The 21,794-nt window shown below is 44.2% G+C and overlaps 1 protein-coding gene across 1 annotated transcript in view; it reads right to left on the bottom strand.

Moving 5' to 3' along the window:
* Positions 1–21,794, bottom strand: part of LOC130205656 (collagen alpha-3(V) chain-like) — an 86,797-nt gene that overhangs the window by 151 nt on the left and 64,852 nt on the right. The window contains exons 28-45 of the mRNA XM_056433152.1: positions 15,217–15,270; positions 14,693–14,737; positions 13,900–13,953; positions 11,360–11,404; positions 9,777–9,830; positions 9,132–9,185; positions 8,571–8,620; positions 7,526–7,579; positions 6,688–6,741; positions 4,564–4,608; positions 3,864–3,908; positions 3,331–3,438; positions 2,528–2,581; positions 2,383–2,436; positions 1,739–1,792; positions 1,518–1,625; positions 1,124–1,177; positions 922–1,029 (exon numbers count right to left, since the gene is read on the bottom strand). Of these exons, the coding sequence (XP_056289127.1) occupies positions 951–1,029; positions 1,124–1,177; positions 1,518–1,625; positions 1,739–1,792; positions 2,383–2,436; positions 2,528–2,581; positions 3,331–3,438; positions 3,864–3,908; positions 4,564–4,608; positions 6,688–6,741; positions 7,526–7,579; positions 8,571–8,620; positions 9,132–9,185; positions 9,777–9,830; positions 11,360–11,404; positions 13,900–13,953; positions 14,693–14,737; positions 15,217–15,270 (1,065 nt within the window). The 3' untranslated portion in view covers positions 922–950. The remainder of the gene's footprint in view (positions 1–921; positions 1,030–1,123; positions 1,178–1,517; positions 1,626–1,738; positions 1,793–2,382; positions 2,437–2,527; positions 2,582–3,330; positions 3,439–3,863; positions 3,909–4,563; positions 4,609–6,687; positions 6,742–7,525; positions 7,580–8,570; positions 8,621–9,131; positions 9,186–9,776; positions 9,831–11,359; positions 11,405–13,899; positions 13,954–14,692; positions 14,738–15,216; positions 15,271–21,794) is intronic.

Genomic DNA, 21,794 nt, shown 5'->3' with positions numbered 1-21,794 from the left:
AGATTATCAACAAAACTATATATATATATATATATATATATCATATATAACTATATATATATATATATCATATATATACTGTATATATATATATCATATATAACTATATATACAGGACTGTCTCAGAAAATTAGAATATTGTGATAAAGTTCTTTATTTTCTGTAATGCAATTAAAAAAACAAAAATGTCATGCATTCTGGATTCATTACAAATCAACTGAAATATTGCAAGCCTTTTATTCTTTTAATATAGCTGATTATGGTTTACAGCTTAAGAAAACTCTAAAATCCTATCTCATAAAATTTTAATATTTCCTCAGACCAAGTAAAAAAAAAGATTTATAACAGCTGAGTGTTTGTCAAGGCTCAGGAAACCCTTGCAGGTGTTTCGAGTTAATTAGACAATTCAAGTGATTTGTTTAATACCCTACTAGTATACTTTTTCATGATATTCTAATATTTAGAGATAGGATATTTGAGTTTTCTTAAGCTGTAAGCCATAATCAGCAATAAATCAGAATAAAAGGCTTGCAATATTTCAGTTGATTTGTAATGAATCCAGAATGCATGACATTTTTGTTTTTTTAATTGCATTACAGAAAATAAAGAACTTCATCACAATATTCTAATTTTCTGAGACAGTCCTGTATATGATATATATATATATAATATAATACATATTATATATATAATATATAATACATATTATATATATAACATATATAAATATAAATATATAATATATAAATATATCATATATATATATAGAATATAATACATATTATATAAATAATTTATAATAAATATTATATATATAATATATATATATATATATATAAATTGTAGTAAAAAACAAGGCCACATGATGTACATTGTGACAGCTTGGGGGTTCAGGGGGTTGAGGAGTGAAACTGTGCTCACCATGAGTCCAATGTGGCCCTTTTCTCCCTTTAGGCCCCGTGGGCCATTTTCTCCCAGGTCTCCCCAGGGGCCTTCTCGACCGGACACACCTGGAGGTCCCAACTGGCCCTGCCGACAACAACCACAGGCGCGTCAGAAACTGAAGACACACATCAGAGATGTGATAGAAAGAACTTCCAGCTTTCACTCGTGGTAAATGTACCGTCTCCCCTTTGAGTCCGGGATCTCCGACTTCCCCGGGATACCCGACATCACCCTGCAGAGAAGGGAGGAACACGAGTCAATGTGCATCCTCATTTACAGCAATAGTTCAGCAATATTTCATGAAAGAGTTCTTTAAAGAACCTTCAAAACATGGTTCTTGAAGGCATTATTTCTGGTTCCACAAAGAACCTCTCAAACCAGGGTTCTTCAAAGAACCTACAGTATAAAGGTTCCTCAAACAAAAGAAAAAGCTTCTCCAGCAGGTGATGGTTCTTCGTAGAACCACAACGCCTTTTAAAGAACCATTTCAGAACCCTTGTCTGTGTGTGGGGAGCTGCTCTGAACACCGGTGAGGTCGTCCAATCACTTCAGGTGAAGATGGATGCACCTACCTCATTACCCTGTGCTCCGGGTGGCCCCTGTGAGCCTTTGGAGCCCTGGAGTCCTCTCTCTCCTGGGGGCCCGGGAGGACCCAGTTTCCCACAAGACCCTTGGTCCCCCTAAGAAGTACACGAAGAAGACATCAGCAGTCAGAAACAGTCGCCGACTGCAGGCTTTTCAATGCTACCTGGGGGTCAAGGGGTCAAGATAAGAGGCCGCCGTGATCACCGACCTGGTCTCCTTTCTGTCCGGGGAGGCCTTCACTTCCTGTTTGGCCTGAGAGACCCTGATGAGGCAAAAGGAACAACAGTCATCAATAGAATGTCATCTATTTAATATTTACTTGTTTTTTTCTCTCTCTCAGATGAGATGTTTACCTTTTCAAATACGCAAATAAACCTTCAAATAGTGATTGTAACTTAAAGTAACTGTAGACACTGTGGCTCCGGAATGAAAGACATGACGGACTTGGTCGGATAAACACACACACATATATATATATATATATATATGTATATATATATGTATTTATATATATTATACACATATATATATATACATATATATATATATATATATATACTGTATATATATATATATAAATAAATAAGAGGATAGGGTACATTTTATATATGTGTTCATATATATAATATATATACACATATATACTGTATACATATAAATATATATATATAAATAAATAAAAATGTTTTAAATATATATATTATATATACAAATATATATATATAATATATATTTATAGATGTATATATATATATATATAAATAAATTAATAAATCAGAGTATAGGGTACATTTTGCATATTATTTTCTGACACTGGATATATGAAAACAGTCACTTGGACATGAGACCAACCTGTTGTCCGTCTTGTCCAGTGGGGCCGGCGTCACCGAGCGAGCCGGGTAAACCCTGCAGGTGACAGTCAGTAACATACATGAAGGTTTAATATCCCAGCATGCAACACTGGTAACACGTGACTCTTCCATGCACTGTTGTTTACCTTGTGTCCTCTTTCCCCGGCTGCTCCCAACAAGCCATCAGCTCCCTGAGGGCCCTGAGGTCATCACACACACACACACACATGGTCAAACAACATGTTCGTTGTTGTGCACGTCCAGACACATAAATAAATGAAAACATTGAAGGATTTCCATCCCTCCACACTATGAGGAGACAGGGTTCATATTCATGTTGAACAATAGATTTCCAGGACTTTAAACCAAATTTCCATGACCAAACATTTAGTGAAATCTCATTGTGTACACAAGTATATTCCTTAAATGACACAAATGAATGAGAAACAATATTTTGATGAGAGGTATAAATATTTATATAAATGTTTATTCTTTTGATCAAACTGCGTAAATGAACATATGAATCCAACACATTTCCATGACTTCTCCAAAACATTTTGGGAATAAGAAAATGTTTTCAAGGACTTTTCCTGGCCTAGAAATAACCATTTTTTAAAATGCCATGACCTTTCCATAACTTTAAACCAACTTTCCAAGACCAACTATTTTGTGTATACATCTTGGTATGACACAAAAGACACACTAGTTTGATTAAAAGAATAAATATTGACATAAATGTTTATTCTTTTTAATCAAACTGCATGGATAAAAATCTAAATATAACAAATTTCCATGACTTTTCAAAACATTTTAGGATTTTATTTTATTTTTCAAGGACTTTTTTAGGCCTGGAAATAACCTTTATTTTTTATTCCATGACTTTTCCAGGTTTGACCGTATGAACCCTGATAGATAAAAGCAGCAGTTTGATGGATAGGTACCCACTCACTGGGATTCCTGCAGGCCCCTGTGGCCCCTGAGGTCCTGGGGGCCCTTGGCTTCCCCTGGGTCCCGGTTTTCCAGCCGTTCCATCACCACCTGGGAGACCTGCAGAGCCCTGGAATAGAGATCAACCGCACTCTATTTTTTTGGTATTTTTTAGGCTGCTGGGGGATATTTTTAGGATACACTCTCTCCTCTTTTCTTTCTCCTTATGGATGAATTTAGATCTCTCCATCACACATTATTAACTCTGCTTCCTCCCTGTAGCCTTTGTGATGATTGGTTCCAGGACAGAGTAAAACAATAATATGACGAATCACATAAGTCACCTTTGCGTTGCGTTTAGGAGCAGTGGGATTTAACAATTTCATGGTTGAGTGAATTCTTCCTCCATATAACTGATGTTTTTTTTCATTTACATTACATCTCATGTATCATATTGTATTGATAAACAATTAAAATGCCAAACACAATTTGCCCTGAAACACACATAATGAGGCTGCGCGTTGTGAGAATACTTCACTCTGAACTAGAACTTACTGGAGGGCCCTGAATCCCTTTGGAGCCCTCATCTCCCGGCCGACCCTGAGAGAAACAACACGAGACAGGAAGTAGAAAGTGAAAAGACACGGTCTGGTGGTTCTGAACGTTTCCCAGTGGATTTATTAGTACTTTTGGCTGGATGTCATCATTTTATAAATGGCATTTTAAAAGGAAGAATGGAATTTACTGTTCCTATTCCCTATTTCCAAGGGCCTGTAAATGGCCCCATTACTGGCATGACAAAGAGTCCCCAAAAACAGTAAAAAGTAAACGCTCTTCCAGAAGCTTCCATGGCTCCAAAATCCCCCCTTATTAGTTGCTGTAAGTTTATTGCAAGAGCCACTGTCTAAAAAAACATCGTCCTCCTAGTCTTCATGTGAATTACATGGCTTTGAATTATGTCATTCTCTTCAATGAATAGTTTTAAATCTGTAGACCTGTATTGGTTTTTTTGGGAAAATAAAAAATAACTTTATCTGTGAAAATTGTTGGCTTGAGGGTCTGTCGTTTTCTCTGATCGTTTCACAAATAGAGTACCATTCCCTCTGGGACTATAAGAGACACGCAGTCATAGTTAAATGCTAATAAAAAAAACACTGGTATTACTGTTTAAGTCAATCAACGACATGTGGAAGAAGCAAAATGTGTCGCTCTCTTATTTTAGAGGACAAACTCCCCAATCACATGGTTCTCTCACCTGAGGTCCCCGGGGTCCCTTGTCTCCAGAAGTGCCTGGATGACCCTGACGAAGAGAAACAGGCGAAGCAAATCAGAACACGTCAGTCCCCCCAACGACCGGCACTCTGCAAACTCTGCAGGCAACTGGACAAGGTGTCTATCAGAAGAGTTCTGGTAGTCCCAGTACGATTGAGCCATCTCATCTCAGAGAAATAAAGAGGAGGAACCCATTGGACAGACATCTGGGAACCAACTGGCTATCTTCTGAAGGCTATCGTCTACGGCTATCGTCTGAAGACTATCGTCTGAAGGCTATCGTCTGACGGCTATCGTCTGAAGGCTATCGTCTGACGGCTATCGTCTGAAGGCTATCGTCTGACGGCTATCGTCTGAAGGCTATCGTCTGAAGGCTATCGTCTGAAGGCTATCGTCTGACGGCTATCGTCTGAAGGCTATCGTCTGAAGGCTATCGTCTGAAGGCTATCGTCTGAAGGCTATCGTCTACGGCTATCGTCTGAAGGCTATCTATCGTCTACGGCTATCGTCTGAAGGCTATCGTCTGAAGGCTATCGTCTGAAGGCTATCGTCTACGGCTATCGTCTGAAGGCTATCGTCTACGGCTATCGTCTGAAGGCTATCTATCGTCTACGGCTATCGTCTGAAGGCTATCGTCTACGGCTATCGTCTGAAGGCTATCGTCTGAAGGCTATCGTCTACGGCTATCGTCTACGGCTATCGTCTGAAGGCTATCGTCTACGGCTATCGTCTGAAGGCTATCGTCTGAAGGCTATCGTCTGAAAGCTATCGTCTGAAGGCTATCGTCTATCGTCTACGGCTATCGTCTGAAGGCTATCGTCTATCGTCTGAAGGCTATCGTCTGAAGGCTATCGTCTGAAGGCTATCGTCTACGTCTATCGTCTGAAGGCTATCGTCTGAAGGCTATCGTCTGAAGGCTTCTGCATTAAGTGTTGTAATCTAGGTCACTTCATATCCTCCAAAGAACTGAACATGAACGAACATCCAACCATGTACAATATCCTTTCTGCACGGGATAGTCTCATTGTTGGTTGGGATAACAAATTATTGAATATCTTTTTACCTTTAACTGAAAATCACAGCTTTAAAAGTTTCTCTTTTTGACATCAATGTTCTCCAAAGGCTCCGTCTACTACACCCAGAGCTCTCATTGCGGTTTTCTTTTATTCCCTTTGAGAATAAAGTCACAGCTCAATGAAGAACTCAGGTTGCCTATCTGTCCCTTCGGTTGACAGGATTATTCTCTCCCAGGGATGTGGCCACTAACGCATTCTGTGTTCTACTGTGTTGGTATGTGATGTAAGCCAGTAGCGCAGTACAGCTCTACCCTACGACAGATTGATGGATTGTGTGAGTGAGCACACAGTGTGTCTTATGACACTGCAGGGAACACGACACAGGAAGTGGACTTCACAGAGAAGTCTCCCCAGTACCGTTGCTGTGAGTAACTCTTTCAATGCAAGAGGCACTTTCTTAAATCCCAAATCTAACCAACCAAAAGAGGAAAGGCTGATTTATAGGGCGCAGAAAAACTCTGCCGAGTTTCAGGATGAATGTTTGACCTCCCGGCTGAATCCAACCACAGCGAAGCAAAGAGTACGCCATCAATCCAGGCACAGGGACGGATATAAGAATGTGTGTGTGTCTGTGTGTGTTTGTGTGTGCATTTCTATGCTCAAGTGTATACTAGTGTCTTCAAAGGGCATTTATCAAGTCGACTCCCCCACCCTGAGCGCTCCTCAGCTACACATTGTGATTTAATTGAGTATTGAGCTCACTATGTGGTTTGCATGTCTAATATTTAGTTTTAGGGACAGGTCACTTCTTAGCATTGCATTTTTTTAATTTGTTGGTATTATGCTTCTGTTTTTTACTGTATTTTCTATTGCAGTAATTCTCTGTACCCCTGGGGTTACGTTAAGACACGCCAGTGGGTAAGTGGGATTTCTTTTAAATAAATGTAAAATTAGTATCCATTCAAAAATCCTTTTAAAATAGTGATTTAATAAATATTCAATAACATATAAGTGTAAGTTCAGGCACTGATGGCAAAGTGTACTTTTTTTCAAATAACAAATAAATACAAATATGAAGCAGAGACACTTACTGCAGGTCCTGGCTTCCCAACAGGCCCAGGTAGACCTCGTACACCCGGCTCGCCCTACAGAGAAAAAGACAAGAGAGGGAATTGTTTCTCACATTTTAAAGAGACGTTCGGACCAGAAATGGTCTTCCACTGCTCATATTACCTGTGGTGTTCCACAAGGATTGAATCCAATCTATTGTCATTGCACAGAGTACAGGTATACATGCAACGAAATGTGTTCTCTGCATTTAACCCATCCTTAGTTATTAAGGAGCAGTGGGCTGCAGTGATGCGCCCGGGAAGCAACTGGGGGTTCAGTGCCTTGCTCAAGGACACTTCGACTTGCAACTATCGGGGAGAGCGGGGATCGAACCGACAACCTTGGGGTTGCAGGTCGACCCCCTTACCCCACTGAGCGACATCCGCCCCCAAGGATACATTTTAGGTCCCCTTTTATCTTCCATCTACACAGAATAATGGTTCTTAAATGTTTTTTTAAACTAAACTAACTAAATGAACAACTTAAGAATCATTTTTGAAATGGTGCTTTAATGAACCATGTTTAGAAGGTTCTTTGAGACACCTTTAGAGGTAATTTAAAGAACTCTTGAAGGAAATGGTTCTTTAAAGAACCCTGGTTTGAAAGGTTCTTTGTGGAACCAGATATGGTGCCTTTAAGAACCATGTTTTTAAGGTTCTTTGAGACACCTTTATAGGTTCTTTGAAGAACTCTTGAAGGAAATGGTTCTTTAAAGAACCCTGGTTTGAAAGGTTCTTTGTGGAACCAGATATGGTGCCTTAAAGAACCATTTTTGGAGGTTCTTTGAGACCGAGGCTTTAACATTTGAGATGATCTGACCCTTTCTCCTGTGAACCCTGGAGGTCCACGCATGCCGACGGTCCCCTGGGTACCCTGGTGGTGAAAAGGAAGAATTACAATTATGATCAGTTAATGTCACAAAGGCCCACACACACATGCACACACACACACACACACACACACACACACACACACACACACACACACACACACACACACAGCATCACAACATTTGCCAGACGATTGTGGGGGTCCATACAGAGTCAAGAAGGCAGGACTCAAGACGGCTAATGAAAAATACCATTTGATGGGCAATAAACTTTTTTTTCTAAAGAGTTCTAATAACTTATTTTGTTATCTCTTAGAAGGACTCTCTTGTGTATTCAAGTGAATCTACATTTAGTTCACACATTCCTTTTCCCTTTCTATTCATGAAAAGATTTTCTGAGCTGTGCTCACTTCCAAGGACGTCATGAGAAATAATGTTCTTTTCCAGCAGGAAGAAGAATACAATTTGAGTATGTGGGCACTTTTAAAAAGGTACTCAAAGGCACTTTACATGGTGGAAACAGAATACCAATAATATGAACAAGGCAGAGAGAGGATATAAGAAATAAAACAAAGATAACTAGCATTACAGCTTAAAAGCAGATTTAAAAAAGGTGAGTTTTAAGTGCAGTTTTGTAAAGTGGCGATTACAGTTATGGTGTGATGGGGTTCAGGGTTCTGGGGGGCTTCGTAGGGGGTCAGGTCTCTGGTGGCGGGCAGCTGAGTTCTGCATGTGTTGTAGTTTGTTGATGGTGTAAAATCTGGGGTCAGATCAGTCTCAATAAACGCAAAGATTCACAAATGGTTGAGAATGAGAGCGACATCTGATTGGCTACAGGTAGATCTGTGTTGAAAAGGAAAAAGCTTTTTCGAATCGAGCACTGACCCCAGTATTTTGTGTCAACAGAGCAAGAACCTAAAAGAACCTTAAGGTGCAATGTTCCCATGTTGTGTATTGTGTGTACATCGTGTGTGTAGATGCCGTAAAGTGGTCGTACACGTGCATTCCTTGTATGCTGAGGAGTCACTTACATACATGCCTACTGGGCCCTGAGGTCCCTCCAAGCCCGGCTTCCCTGTGAAACCCTAAGAGAAAACACACACACGACACACAATGTCATCACACAGACACACAAAAGATATCGGTGCAGTGACCCCATTGTTGATCAAAAGAGTTCACTGTGGTTGTTTGGAGGTTTAATTTCCGATTTGTAATGAGAAACGTTATTTAGTTGTAGCCTATGGCTTCCAACACAAACCAAAATATGCTTCCTTGTCCAAAACCCATTTGTATGTTCCCAAAAAAATTAAAGAAATCAAAACACATTGTCACCTGTTCTCTCACGGTCAAAACTAAACCTCCAAGCCACCACTGTGACCTTTTTTGATAAGCACCGGGGGGTCAGTACAGAAGTCAAAAGAACTGTGTGCTCCTGCCAATCTAGCAACCTGGTTATATTGGCCTCTGTCCTAGTTGACAGTGACCCTTACGCCCCCTACTGGTGGGAGGTCCAACAACGTAAAAAACAAACAAAATGGCTGTTACAATCGGTGTCGTCTGGATGTAATGAAGGTCACGACGGCTCTGTGGACTCACCTTGTCTCCCAAGAGTCCTGGTGGTCCCGGAGGTCCTGGTTTCCCCGGTGGACCCTGTCCAATGAAAAGCGGCGTCACCAAAAGGTTCAAAGCCATCAGGCGTATTGATCGAGCATTTGACCGACAGGAAGTTCACAGGGAATGTAGCTCGAGCAAAGGTTCAGCGATGGAAGACACTCTTTACACTCTAGTTCATTCATAAGTATCTTAGTCCAGCAGCGTTACTCCATCAGCTGATTGGGGGCGGGGCACGATGAATGAACCAATCAGAGTCAGCGCAGTTCTGGAAGCCAATCACAGCGTCGTTGGCAATGTTTTTAAATACGTTCTCCTCTCTCGTTGCTGCCAGTTAGTTTCAGCTCAAATCCATGGACCTTCCTCCCCCCCCAAGCTCCTCCCCCTCAGGCTCCTCCTCCACCAGGCTCCTCCAATCAGGTTACAGCCACTCTTCTGCACCACCACCAGTGTCTGGACTCCAAGGGGCAGATATCAGCGTCTCTACCCCTGGCTATAGTCCTCGCCCAAAAGACTTTGCACTATTTAAATATGCAAGTGTAAATAAATTATTGTAAAACTCTAAATACCCGTCTATCCTGATTAAAATAGATTTCCAGTCGTCTATCAGATAACGCTAAGGGAGCGTACCGGGGAACCCGTGGGGCCGTCGGCCGCTCTCCCTCCAGCTATTCCTTGGAAACCCTGGGAGAAGAAGAAAAAGTAAAATTAAACACAATTGCAAAAACAAAAGAAAATGCCACAAGAAGTGAAAACAGTAACAGGATTATATCGACATGATCCAAAAGAAGGACATCTACGTCTTTAAGTAATTCTGAGATTGACCCTCCAACCTCAGGACAGTGAGTGGCTGGATAATGTAGAGGAAATGTACTATTAATTTAGTTTATATTTTCTACTGGTGGTCTGTCTTTTACATTTTTTATTATTCTTATCTATTTAATTTAATTTATTTTAATTTATTTACATTTATAATATTTTTTTGCGCTCTGTTTTTGTCGTGAAAAGAAAACCCTAACGGGCGTTGAAACGCTGACCTTAAAGTTACTAAAGAGCACTGAGCTGTTAAATTATTGTTTTAAATTATTGTTTTCAGTGTTTTTTTTACGGCTTAAAGTGTCTGGTGCTTGTGCCTTGGGCCATTATGGAATATGTATTGGTGATTATAATTAAATGTAAGACTCTCCAGTAATAAATAACACGGTGACTGTTAATTTGTTAATGCTGCACATATTACTGTGGAGCCTTCTGGAGTTATTACTTCAAGGAAGACTTCATCCACAAAATTATCATTTGTATGTAAATTACTCGTCCAGGGTGACCTTAAAATATGTTAGAAAAACTCTGAACGAGTGCGTTTTAGCAAAGATACATACAGTGTTAAAAAATGAGACTTATGTTATAGTGCAGGAGTTGTTTGAGATGTTTTAACATTTGTTTTCTTCTGTTGTTACACATCAAGAAGACAGAAAATACAGTTTTCCTCCCGATGATAGATATACAAATGATCATTTTGGGGGTGAAATATTTCTTGACCTGAGGTCACTGTGAGGATTGGGACTGGGGGTCACCCTAAGGACCTGAGGTCACCCCAAGGACCTGAGGTCACCACGAGGACCTGAGGTCAACCCGAGGACCTGAGGTCACCACGAGGACCTGAGGTCACCACGAGGATCTGAGGTCACCCCGAGGATCTGAGGTCACCCCGAGGACCTGAGGTCACCCCGAGGACCTGAGGTCACCACGAGGACCTGAGGTCACCCCGAGGACCTGAGATCACCCCGAGGACCTGAGGTCACCCTGAGGACCTGAGGTCACCCTGAGGACCTGAGGTCACCCCGAGGACCTGAGGTCACCACGAGGACCTGAGGTCACCCTGAGGACCTGAGGTCACCCTGAGGACCTGAGGTCACCCCGAGGACCTGAGGTCACCACGAGGACCTGAGATCACCCTGAGGACCAGGGCCACACTAATGACCAGGGTCACCCTGAGGACCTGAGGTCACCACGAGGACCTGAGGTCACCCTGAGGACCTGAGATCACCCTGAGGACCTGAGGTCACCCCGAGGACCTGAGGTCACCCTGAGGACCTGAGATCACCCTGAGGACCTGAGGTCACCCTGAGGACCTGAGATCACCCTGAGGACCGGGGCCACACTAATGACCGGGGTCACCACGAGGACCGGGGGTCACCCCGAGGACGGCGTCTTACCGATGGTCCTTTACTGCCCGCGCTGCCGGCTGCACCCGAGGGACCCTGAAACAGAGAGAGAGAGGGAAAATACCAACAGTGCAACGCAGAGGTCATTCAGAGTGCGTGACCAGAAGGAAGCGTTAGCAAACAACAATAAACATCGACGTGCTCCACTCTTATTGGACGTGACAACCTCAGGCCGAACCCACAAGTTGAGTTTAGACTTCAAAAACAAACTAACACACGTTAGTGGGTGGACTCCGTTCCCTTTGAACGGAGCCGTGTACGTCTTAATGTCTTTATGTCTTTATGTCTTTATGTCTTAATGTCTTTATGTCTTTATGTCTTTAAGTGGGGCTCTCGGCCCTCTGGCTGCAGCTTCACATCTAGGAGGCGGATCCTGAGCCGTATCGATCGTCTCGGGCTTCAACACCTTCAGCAACAACGCAACACAGGCATATTTCCCCAAAATGTCACATCGATTTCATTAAAACTGTTAATTAAAACTTTTGAAAAATATACACTTTTATTAATCCCCAAGGGGAAATTAGTTCTCTGCATTTAACCCATCCTTAGTTATTAAGGAGCAGTGGGCTGCGGTGAAGCGCCCGGGAAGCAACTGGGGGTTCAGTGCCTTGCTCAAGGACACTTCGACTTGCAGCTAATGGGGAGAGCGGGGATCGAACCCACGACCTTGCGGTTGAAGGACGGCCCTCTTACCCCACTGAGCTACAGCCGCCCCAAAAGTGTCGACGCATTTTCTTAAATACTTGAGGCTGCAGTGGAGACTTTTTAAACAGAGTCATCCCAATGAAGGGCTGCAAGCCATCGTCCATCTGTCCAGTTATTCTTGTTTTTTCATGATAATTAAATGATTGTCTAATAAAATGGCGTAAAGCTCTCCATCCTGAGGTCACACAGTGAAAGTTCAAGAGCAAAAACTGATGTAGAACAAAGAAGAGCACAAGAATCAGAGCATGATGGTCATATCTCCTATTCATTTTATATTATTAATATATATATATATATATATACACTACCGTTCAAAAGTTTGGGATCACCCAGACAATTTCGTATCTTCCATGAAAAATCACACTTTTATTTATCAAATGAATATAAAATATAGTCAAGACATTGACAAGGTTAGAAATAATGATTAATATTTGAAACATTAATTTTGTTCTACAAACTTCAAGCTCAAAGGAAGGCCAGTTGTAAAGCTTATATCACCAGCATAACTGTTTTCAGCTGTGCTAACATAATTGCACGGGTTTTCTAATCAGACATTAGTCTTCTAAGGCGATTAGCAAACACAATGTACCATTAGAACACTGGAGTGATAGTTGATGGAAATGGAGATATTTCATTAGAAACCAGACACTTCCACCTAGAATAGTCACTTACCACATTAACAATGTAGAGAGTGTATTTCTGTTTAATTTAATGTTATCTTTATTGAAAAAACAGTGCTTTTCTTTGAAAAATAAAGTCATTTCTAAGTGACCCCAAACTTTTGAACGGTCGTGTGTATATATATATATATATATATATATTTTAAAACCTTCCTCATTGTATCCTCTATCAGAACTAGCCAAGCAGTCAGGTTCACTGTCCTCTTCCACAGATGGAGACCACAGTGTAAACTCTGCTGTGCGCACACTGCCCCCTGCTGGCTGAACCAACTACTACAACCCGAGAGGCCCCGGGACTCAACCTGGGAGACGGTGTGGGGCCACTTCCATCTCAGAGCGTCTTGAAGACGGAGAGTCTTCCAGTCGGAAGCAATTTACTTTAAAACAGGGACGCGTGGGATGATGTACAGTGAGCTCCCTCTTCCCTCAAGATGACGTGTGTCTGAGTGTGTGTCTGCATCTGTGTGTGTGTGTCTGTATCTGTGTCTCTGTGTCTGTGTGTGTGTGCCTGTGTCTGTGTGTCTGTGTGTATGTGTGTCTGTGTGTGTGTGTGTATGTGTGTGTGTCTGTGTGTGTGTCTCTCTGTGTCTGTGTCTCTGTGTGTGTGTATGTGTGTGTCTGTGTGTGTGTGTGTATGTGTGTGTGTCTGTGTGTCTGTGTGTGCCTGTGTGTGTATGTGTGTGTATGTGTGTATGTGTGTCAGTGTGTACGTGTGTCTGTGTGTCTGTGTGTATGTGTGTCAGTGTGTGCCTGTGTCTGTGTGTCTGTGTGTCTGTGTCTGTGTGTATGTGTGTGTGTGTGTGTGTGTGTGTGTGTGTGTGTGTGTGTGTGTGTGTGTCTGTGTGTGTCTGTATGTGTGTGTGTGTCTGTGTGTGTCTGTGTGTGTGTGTCTGTGTGTGTGTGTCTGTGTGTGTGTGTGTGTGTCTGTGTGTGTGTGTGTGTGTCTGTGTGTGTGTGTGTGTGTGTGTGTGTGTGTGTGTGTGTGTGTGTGTGTGTGTGTGTGTGTGTGTGTGTGTGTGTGTGTGTGTGTGTGTGTGTGTGTGTGTGTGTGTGTGTGTGTGTGTGTGTGTGTATATAAACGGTTCACAGGAATCAGACACAACAACATTCTCAGGTTATGGTTTTGAAATATGATAGAATGGGAACCTGTGTACCAGGCTTTCCTTCTGCTCCCTCTGGTCCAGGTGGCCCCAGCGGACCCTGTGAGTGACACACACACACACACACACACACACACACACACACACACACACACACACACACTCAATATAGGAACAATAAATATTCCTATTATGGCAAATAAATCAGTTTAATCGCAACAGAAACAGAATATTAGTGCTACAGGACTGTCTCAGAAAATTAGAATATTGTGATGAAGTTCTTTATTTTCTGCAATGCAATTAAAAAAACAAAAATGTCATGCATTCTGGATTCATTACAAATCAACTGAAATATTGCAAGCCTTTTATTCTGATTTATTGCTGATTATGGCTTACAGCTTAAGAAAACTCAAATATCCTATCTCTAAATATTAGAATATCATGAAAAAGTATACTAGTAGGGTATTAAACAAATCACTTGAATTGTCTAATTAACTCGAAACACCTGCAAGGGTTTCCTGAGCACAAACACTCAGCTGTTATAAATCTTTTTTTTTACTTGGTCTGAGGAAATATTAAAATGTTATGAGATAGGATTTTAGAGTTTTCTTAAGCTGTAAGCCATAATCAGCAATATTAATAGAATAAAAGGCTTGCAATATTTCAGTTGATTTGTAATGAATCCAGAATGCATGACATTTTTGTTTTTTTAATTGCATTACAGAAAATAAAGAACTTCATCACAATATTCTAATTTTCTGAGACAGTCCTGTATATGAAGATGAATGAAGGTTTGTGTGATTCAGCATCGACCCGATTCTGACTGGCTGTAAGTTTACCGATGGGCCCGGTTGGCCAGAGTGGCCCCTCGGTCCGGTCCGGCCCTGGGGTGGGGAGAGAGAGCATCAGAACCAACTCGCCCAAAAACCCACAAACAAATGTGTAGCGATCCACAAATAAACAAATCCAAATGTATTTATGTGTGCATTGGAATGTGTTTGTTAGTCTCTCTGTGTGCATTTGCAATTATTGAGACTGATAGATTACTACAGACAGAAGAATGTGCACGCCGGCTCCAAATTAGCCTCATCGTGAAGTTTCTATTTGTCTATTATTTTTTATATATATTTATATATTTTTTATTTAACCACTGTGAGTCCCGTTGAGATTAAAAATCTCTTTTTCAAGGGTGACCTGCACAAGACAGGCATCAACATAAGAAACACACAGCTACAAACAAAACACACACAACAAGACGAGTTAAAATAAACTAAAAGTTGAGAGACGAGTGACATCACAGAGTTAATTTAAGAAATATTGACATTTTGGGATTTTCATTGATCCCATTGAACTCATGCAGTACCTTGATCCCTCTGGGGCCCGGCTTGCCGCTGCGCCCGTCCGGTCCTCTGTTTCCCTTCAAGGAGGTTCAGATATGAGTGAGTGAGCATCATTATGTTGATGTTAAATGATACAACATACACGACCGGTCAAAGGTTTGGGGTCACCCCCCCACACTGACACTTTTATTTCAAATGAATATAAAATATAGTCAAGACATTGATAAGGTTTGAAATAATGATTTTTATTGTAAATATTAATGTTGTTCTTCTTGTGGCTCAAAGGAAGGCCAGTTTTACAGCTTCTCTCAGCAGCATAACTGTTTTCAGCTGAGCTCACATAAAAAGGGTTTTCAAGGGTTTTCTACCCCTCCGTTAGTCTTCTAAGGCGATAACACAATGTACCATTAGAACACTGGAGATGGGCCTCTACACACCTCTGTAGAGACCTCATTAAACACCAGAGAATAGTCATTTACACATTAACTATGTAGAGAGAGTATTTATGATTCATTTAATGTTATCTTCATTGAAAAAAACAGTGCTTTGAAAAATAAGGATATTTCTAAGTGACCCCACACTTTTGAACGGGATACTTTTGACCGAGCTTATTACAGAAAGGTTACTAATCAAACTTGGTTTTTATTTGACACCCCGACTCAAACACAAATGACACACCACTAAATATTCCTGCCTGAGTTCATTTTAATTCCCACTGCTGGACTGAGTTCACCACAACGTCTCATTGTGAGGTAGTCAGTGATCCAGGAGATGGGGGGCGCGGCCCACCCCACCCGCAGCTTCTCACTCAGCAGCAGTGGCTGGATGGTGTTAAATGCACTGGAGAAGTTAAAGGGTGACTCTCACAGAGACCCCGGTTCCATCCAGGTGCGACTGAGCTGGGCAGCAGGTAGATGATGGCGTGCCCACTCCCACATGAGGCTGGTAAGCAAATTGCAGAGGGTCCAACGATGATTTCACCTGCGGCCGGAGGTGGGCCAAGACCAGCCTCCCCAGCACCTTCATCACATGGGAGGGGGGGGCGGCCGGTCGGTAGTCGTGGAGGCCAGATGGTGCTGATTTTTTGGGACAGGGACCAGGCAGGCGCCTTCCACAGCACGGGACTTCCCCAGCCTCAGGCTGAGGTTGAAGAGGCGCTGCAGGACACCAGACAGCTGGGTGGCGCAGGTCTTTAGGACCCTGGGGCTGATGCCATCAGGACCTTCAGCTCTGCGCTGGTGTAGTTTCTCCAGCTGTCTTCTCACCTGGTCAGTCGTCACAGAGAGAGGGGGGAGGGTGGAGGAGCCCATTGTTATTGAGGGCTGGGTGGATGTGCAGCTCAGCAGGGGGGACAGAGGGGGAGGAGGTGTTTGGGAGGTGTGATGTGTGGAGGAGACGGGGGAGGGCTGTGAACTGAACCTATTGAAAAAACAGTTCAGCTCGTTGGCCCTCTCCAGGGAGCCCCCTGGCTGTCTCCCTCCCACCTTGAAGCCAGTTATCTGCTTCATGCCAGACCACACCTCCCTTGTGTTGTTCAGCTGGAGTTTGGCCTCCAGCTTCCTCCTGTAGGAGTCCTTGCCCTCCCTGAGCTTCACCTTTAGGTTGCGGGGGGCTTTCCTCAGCTCACCCCTGTCTCCAGTCCTGAAAGCAGTTTTCCCATGTTAAGAGGCGCCTTCAGGTCCCTGGTGATCCAGGGCTTGTTGTTGGGGAAGCAGCGCACAGTCCGTGATGGGATGGTGGTGTGTTCACAGAACTTGATGTATTCCGTGATGCAGTCGGTCATACTGTTGATGTCCCCCCTGCGGTCCAAAAGCACATCCCAGTCCGTTGACTCAAGCAGTCCTGTAGGCGTCGTTAGCCTCCAAGACCACCTCCTCACAGTCCTGGTGGTCACCGGGAGCCTCTTCACCAGAGGAACATACCTGGGTGTCAGCCGGACCAGGTCATGATCAGACCTGCCGAGGGGGGGAAGGGCAGTGGCGCTGTATCCCCTTTGTATTAGCATACAGCAAGTCCAGAGTTTTATTGTTCCTTGTTTGGGAAATTAATAATTTCAAATTTGGGGAAAAAAGACAATTTTTTCCCCCAGAAAATCCCCTTTTAAATTTTTCAAATTTAATATTTAAAATATTCAAAAAACAAGGGCTCTTTAAAAATTTTAAATATTTTTTGCCCCCAAACAGTCCGGGAAGGCCGTTTTATAATTTTTATGTATTTAGAACGGGAGGTGTAATAACCAAATTAAAAAATTATTTCCCTCCAAGGGGGTTCCCCATGAAGCATTTCGTTTATGAGACCACACTCTTGTCAAGAGTTCAGCGGAGTGCCTCCAGTTCCAACCTTCAAGCATTGTCACCGAGCTTCACCGAGATGCCTGGGTTTTCAGCTCGACCAGTCATGAAACCTTTCCAGAAGGCTTGGCCTGTGTAGGCTTTTTAGCAGCAAGTCCAGATGGGTGGGCGTTTTGGCAGCTATGTATTGTTGAGGCTAATCTGTTGAATTTTCCCCCAGCTGTCCAGAAGCACCAGTCGTTGATTCAGAGCCTTGATGGGCCGTTCTTCAGGACCATACGGTCAAGCTGTCACCACACGCTCAAGGGGAGAGATCTGGGTGTACGGCGCAGGCTACAGCCATTGACAGAAGGCAGTCCGCTGTTGGTCCTGCTTCTTCCATAAACAGCGTTTCTTGTCCTGTGGAGCTTGTGTTTGGGTCAGTCCTGTTGCCGATGAAAATGGCTATATCACTGTCCCACAGGTATGGCAAGCGTTGCAAGGATGAGTGATAGCCTTCCTATTTAAAATCACTTAACTGGGTTACAAATTCCTCGCCACTTTACCAGCACCATAACGCAGCTCCTCAGCACATCACATTAGCCCTTCAGGCGATAGCTTGACAGTGTAGTCCAAGGACACTCCCAGCATCTTTCACCGATCTCTGAAATGCACAAGCCTCGGGTAGAATTATCCAAACACCGTCATCTTGGATTCATCGTCCAATAAGACCTTTTCCAAATAAAGTTCCTTGTCCAATGCCCGTGTCTTTGCCATGACAATTTTCTTTTTATTGGCAGCTCATTGATAGTGGCTTTTCTTCACTCTAGATGGAAGCACAGTCGCTATTCACTTCTGTGCTGACAACTAGCTAAGGGCCATGTTAAAGAAGCTGCCAGTTGAGACCTGTTTTGAGGCATTTCAAACAGAGGACTCTAATGTCATTGTCTTCGCTGGTTGTAGGGCCATCCCATACTGTGTTTGTATGGTTAGAGCGTTTGTGCTTTCTTGAGAGAGAGTAGTACACTACTGCTTAGAAAGTTTGTCAGTTTCTTTGACAATTTTGTTCTGGAATACACTTATTTCTAAGTGTTCAAGATGACTGGAGATTTCACATTGATAAGTTTTTTCTGGATTTTGAGAGTCTTCTTCGAACCTAACAAATGTGATGCTCTGCTGATACTCAACAGGCTCATAAGGAATTTGTGAGGTTCTATTTCACCTGTCCTGAGCCTGAAAGGTCTGGTGTTACATTTGGATATCTTTCGTCTTGACATATATGGTGAGTTTATGTATATAACAGACAAAGTCATGACCAGGTGCCTGCTTTCCCTAAAAGTTCTGCACGAGTCAGTTCTTTTTCATGTTGTTCAAAGTGCATGGTCAGCTTGAAGGTATGAATGTGTTGAAATGATGATTTCTTCCTTGAGTCTTGTGCTGAAATGGTGGAGTTGTCGATCGTCGGCCTCAAAGCCTGTGGTGCTCTGTTCGGTGTGGTGAGGATCTTGTGTTTTCACGGCGGTCCTGTCGTTAGGCTGTGACCGAGAACGCCAGTCTTGGTTTCGGTCTATCACCACCCTTACACCAATGCTTCAATCGGTGTCAATGCAATTGTTCTTCATGACCATATTAGTCTTTATTGAGAGAATGGTTGTTGTTGCTAATTCTGTGTGCTAAGAGAGTCGCTCCGCTCGTGCTGCTACACCGGCGACGGTCCATAAGAGGCGATTGAGATTAGCGTCCTGTGTTGACTTAATGGTAGCATTTGCCTGTTCTCCTGCATAGTGCATGAGTGTGTCCACTCATGGTTAATTTGGAGACTGTGCGTACAAGCGAGAACACACGCTCTGGCTTGTTCCATTCTCATGGCAATACCTCTTTTAGGCAGTGCTGGCGATGGTTCATTCAGCAGCACAGATCTGCTGGTTTTAGAGTCCGGATCCCCACATGTAAGTGCATTTTCAGGGTGACATTCAACCAGCCTCATAGCCACCTTTCAGTCTCAACTCCAAGATATCGAGTGTTACATTGATTGATCTCTCTGATACCACGCGTCATAGCAGGTATGGCAACAAAGCACTGTTGTCCCATGACCCATCCATTGAGCTCTGCTATCGATCCATCTTTTTCCTTCAGAGGCTTCAGAGGTGAGTGTCCTGACATCGCGTCTGTGACCATTAGGTCGGTATCAATACCTCAAAGTCACACTCTACACCTCAGGATGACCGCCAGGCGTACTAAGTTCAGAGAACCGAGACGTCTTTTCATCTTCCAGGGTTCAGACCAGCTGTTTGAACGAGCACGCTTGCGGAGGCTTGCAATGTGGACACCGTCCCTAACTGTCCAGTAATCGAGGAGGACCTGTTCTACAGGCGAGTCCGCGGCAAGCCGTTAGACAGCAGCAGTTATTGGTCTTCACGCAGACCCTGCCCACACGCTCAACGTGAGATCGAGACAAGTTGCCTTGAGCTTCCTTCTCAGGCTAGCCAGCAGTCGCCTTCGTGTGGCTCAGAGGCAGTATCGCGCTACCCGCACGTCTGTGCACTTATAGGGGATGGACTTTTGTCATTGCTCCCTGCATAGCTACTGAGGTTCACTCTGTAATGCTCTCCAAAGCCGTCTATTCCCAGGCCTCGTCCCATGTGGAGCTTCCCAGGGTTCTGGGGCATTACTAGCGCCTCGAGCACCAGGGCGTGAGGCTGCCACCTGCGACTCCGGCTCATATGTGCGTCCATACGGCTTCAGGAGCGAGCATGTGCATTACTGATCTAGCAGTCACGTCCGCCGGTTGGCGGGCCTCCAGTGGAACAACCACTACTGTCAGTGAGACAGGTTTCTACAGGAGCATCGACCCGTGCATTCGGTGTAGCCCCAAGTGCAGCAGAGCTCCCGCCAGGCACTGGTCACCGAGACAGGTGCGACTAGCTGAGGCCTCTGCAGCCTCCCTCCTGTGGGAGGCAGATCGGCTTCATGTCTTCGCTCAGGCCTATCGGGTCAAATTACAGCTGCATCAGCTGTCTTTCCAACGCTTTCTCAGGCTCTCCAGGACTGTGCCCGGAACATAAAGAGGTATTTCTGAGCCCATCTCACAGCATAACCTTATTGAGTGTAGCCTCTAGATGTCAGCGCCTCCCAAGGATGGGCCACAGTAGCAGTTACTTGCATCCTCTCAAGGGTCTGTAGGCCAGTCGTAGCAGCAACTACAGGACATGCTCCCCTGACACAGATGGCCACAGTAGCGGGTGCTCAGACAGGTGACAGCTCTGCTAGAGATGCTGTCTGTGACCCTCATAGCCAGGCGGATGTTCTCCTGTATACTGGGCCTTGTGGCTACGCTGGACAGTGACAGCTACGCCTGGGGGGCATACGCTACTGCCTCTGTCCTGCTAGGACCTGGTGGAGTGTGTTCCGGGTTAGTCCAGTATGGACACGTCAAGCCTCCTCTAAGAGGTGCTCACTGGCAGCCGATGATGGAGCAGCCTCCTAGCGAGTTGGCGACGCTGCTACCAGAGCGGTGCTCCCCAGCAGCTGGCAAGTGCAGCACACCTGGCCACAATCCACTCTCTACCATGCCCCTTAAGAGATAGTCCAGGGTTACCACCTTATCACAGATCACCGAACCCGGCGTCCATGCAGGATATGGCCAAATGTGGCCTTCGTCCCATGCCATCCATTGAGCTGACTATCGATCCATCGGTTTTCCCAAGGGACTCGAGGCCGGATGACCAGTGTCCTCGAGCCCAGTCGGTTCTCAGGTGACCATTTTACCGTGCTTACTACGGCAACTCCCCTCATATGTCATACTTGACTACAGCCTCAGTGATGCTTCGCTGCAGGCATGTGCACTTACGTCGAGAGAACCTGGGCGCCTAATGCTCTCCAGGGTTCAGACCAGCTGTTTGGCCGGCGCAGGCACCCTCTGTCGGAGGGCATGTAGGAACAACCTCCCTACTGTCCCAGTGAAATCAGGGGACCTGCTCTACAGGCGCAGCAGCGCACGGTGCAAGCCGGTTAGACCAGGCAGCAGTTATCTGGTCTTCGCAGGACCGTGTCCACACCCCGCAAACTCGGGGGCGCCACATCTTGACTTTCTCAGGCTGAGCCCAGCAGACATCCTTCGTGTGGTCTCCAGAGGAGATCGCCCATGTCTGTCGACTTAAGGGAGGCCTTTTGTCAGGCTCCTAGAATGCTTCACAGACGGTTGCTCTGTTATGCTTTCCAAAGCCGTTATTCCCAGGCTTCTTCCATGTGGACTTCCCCAGGAGTTTCTACAAAGGGCATTACTGCAGCCTGCAATCACCAGGGCGTGAGGAAACTGCCATCCTGGACGA

The sequence above is a fragment of the Pseudoliparis swirei genome, chromosome 15, assembly GCF_029220125.1.
Source record: "Pseudoliparis swirei isolate HS2019 ecotype Mariana Trench chromosome 15, NWPU_hadal_v1, whole genome shotgun sequence".
In the NCBI taxonomy this organism is placed as follows: Eukaryota; Metazoa; Chordata; class Actinopteri; order Perciformes; family Liparidae; genus Pseudoliparis; species Pseudoliparis swirei.
This window is presented reverse-complemented; position numbering and strand designations above follow the sequence as displayed.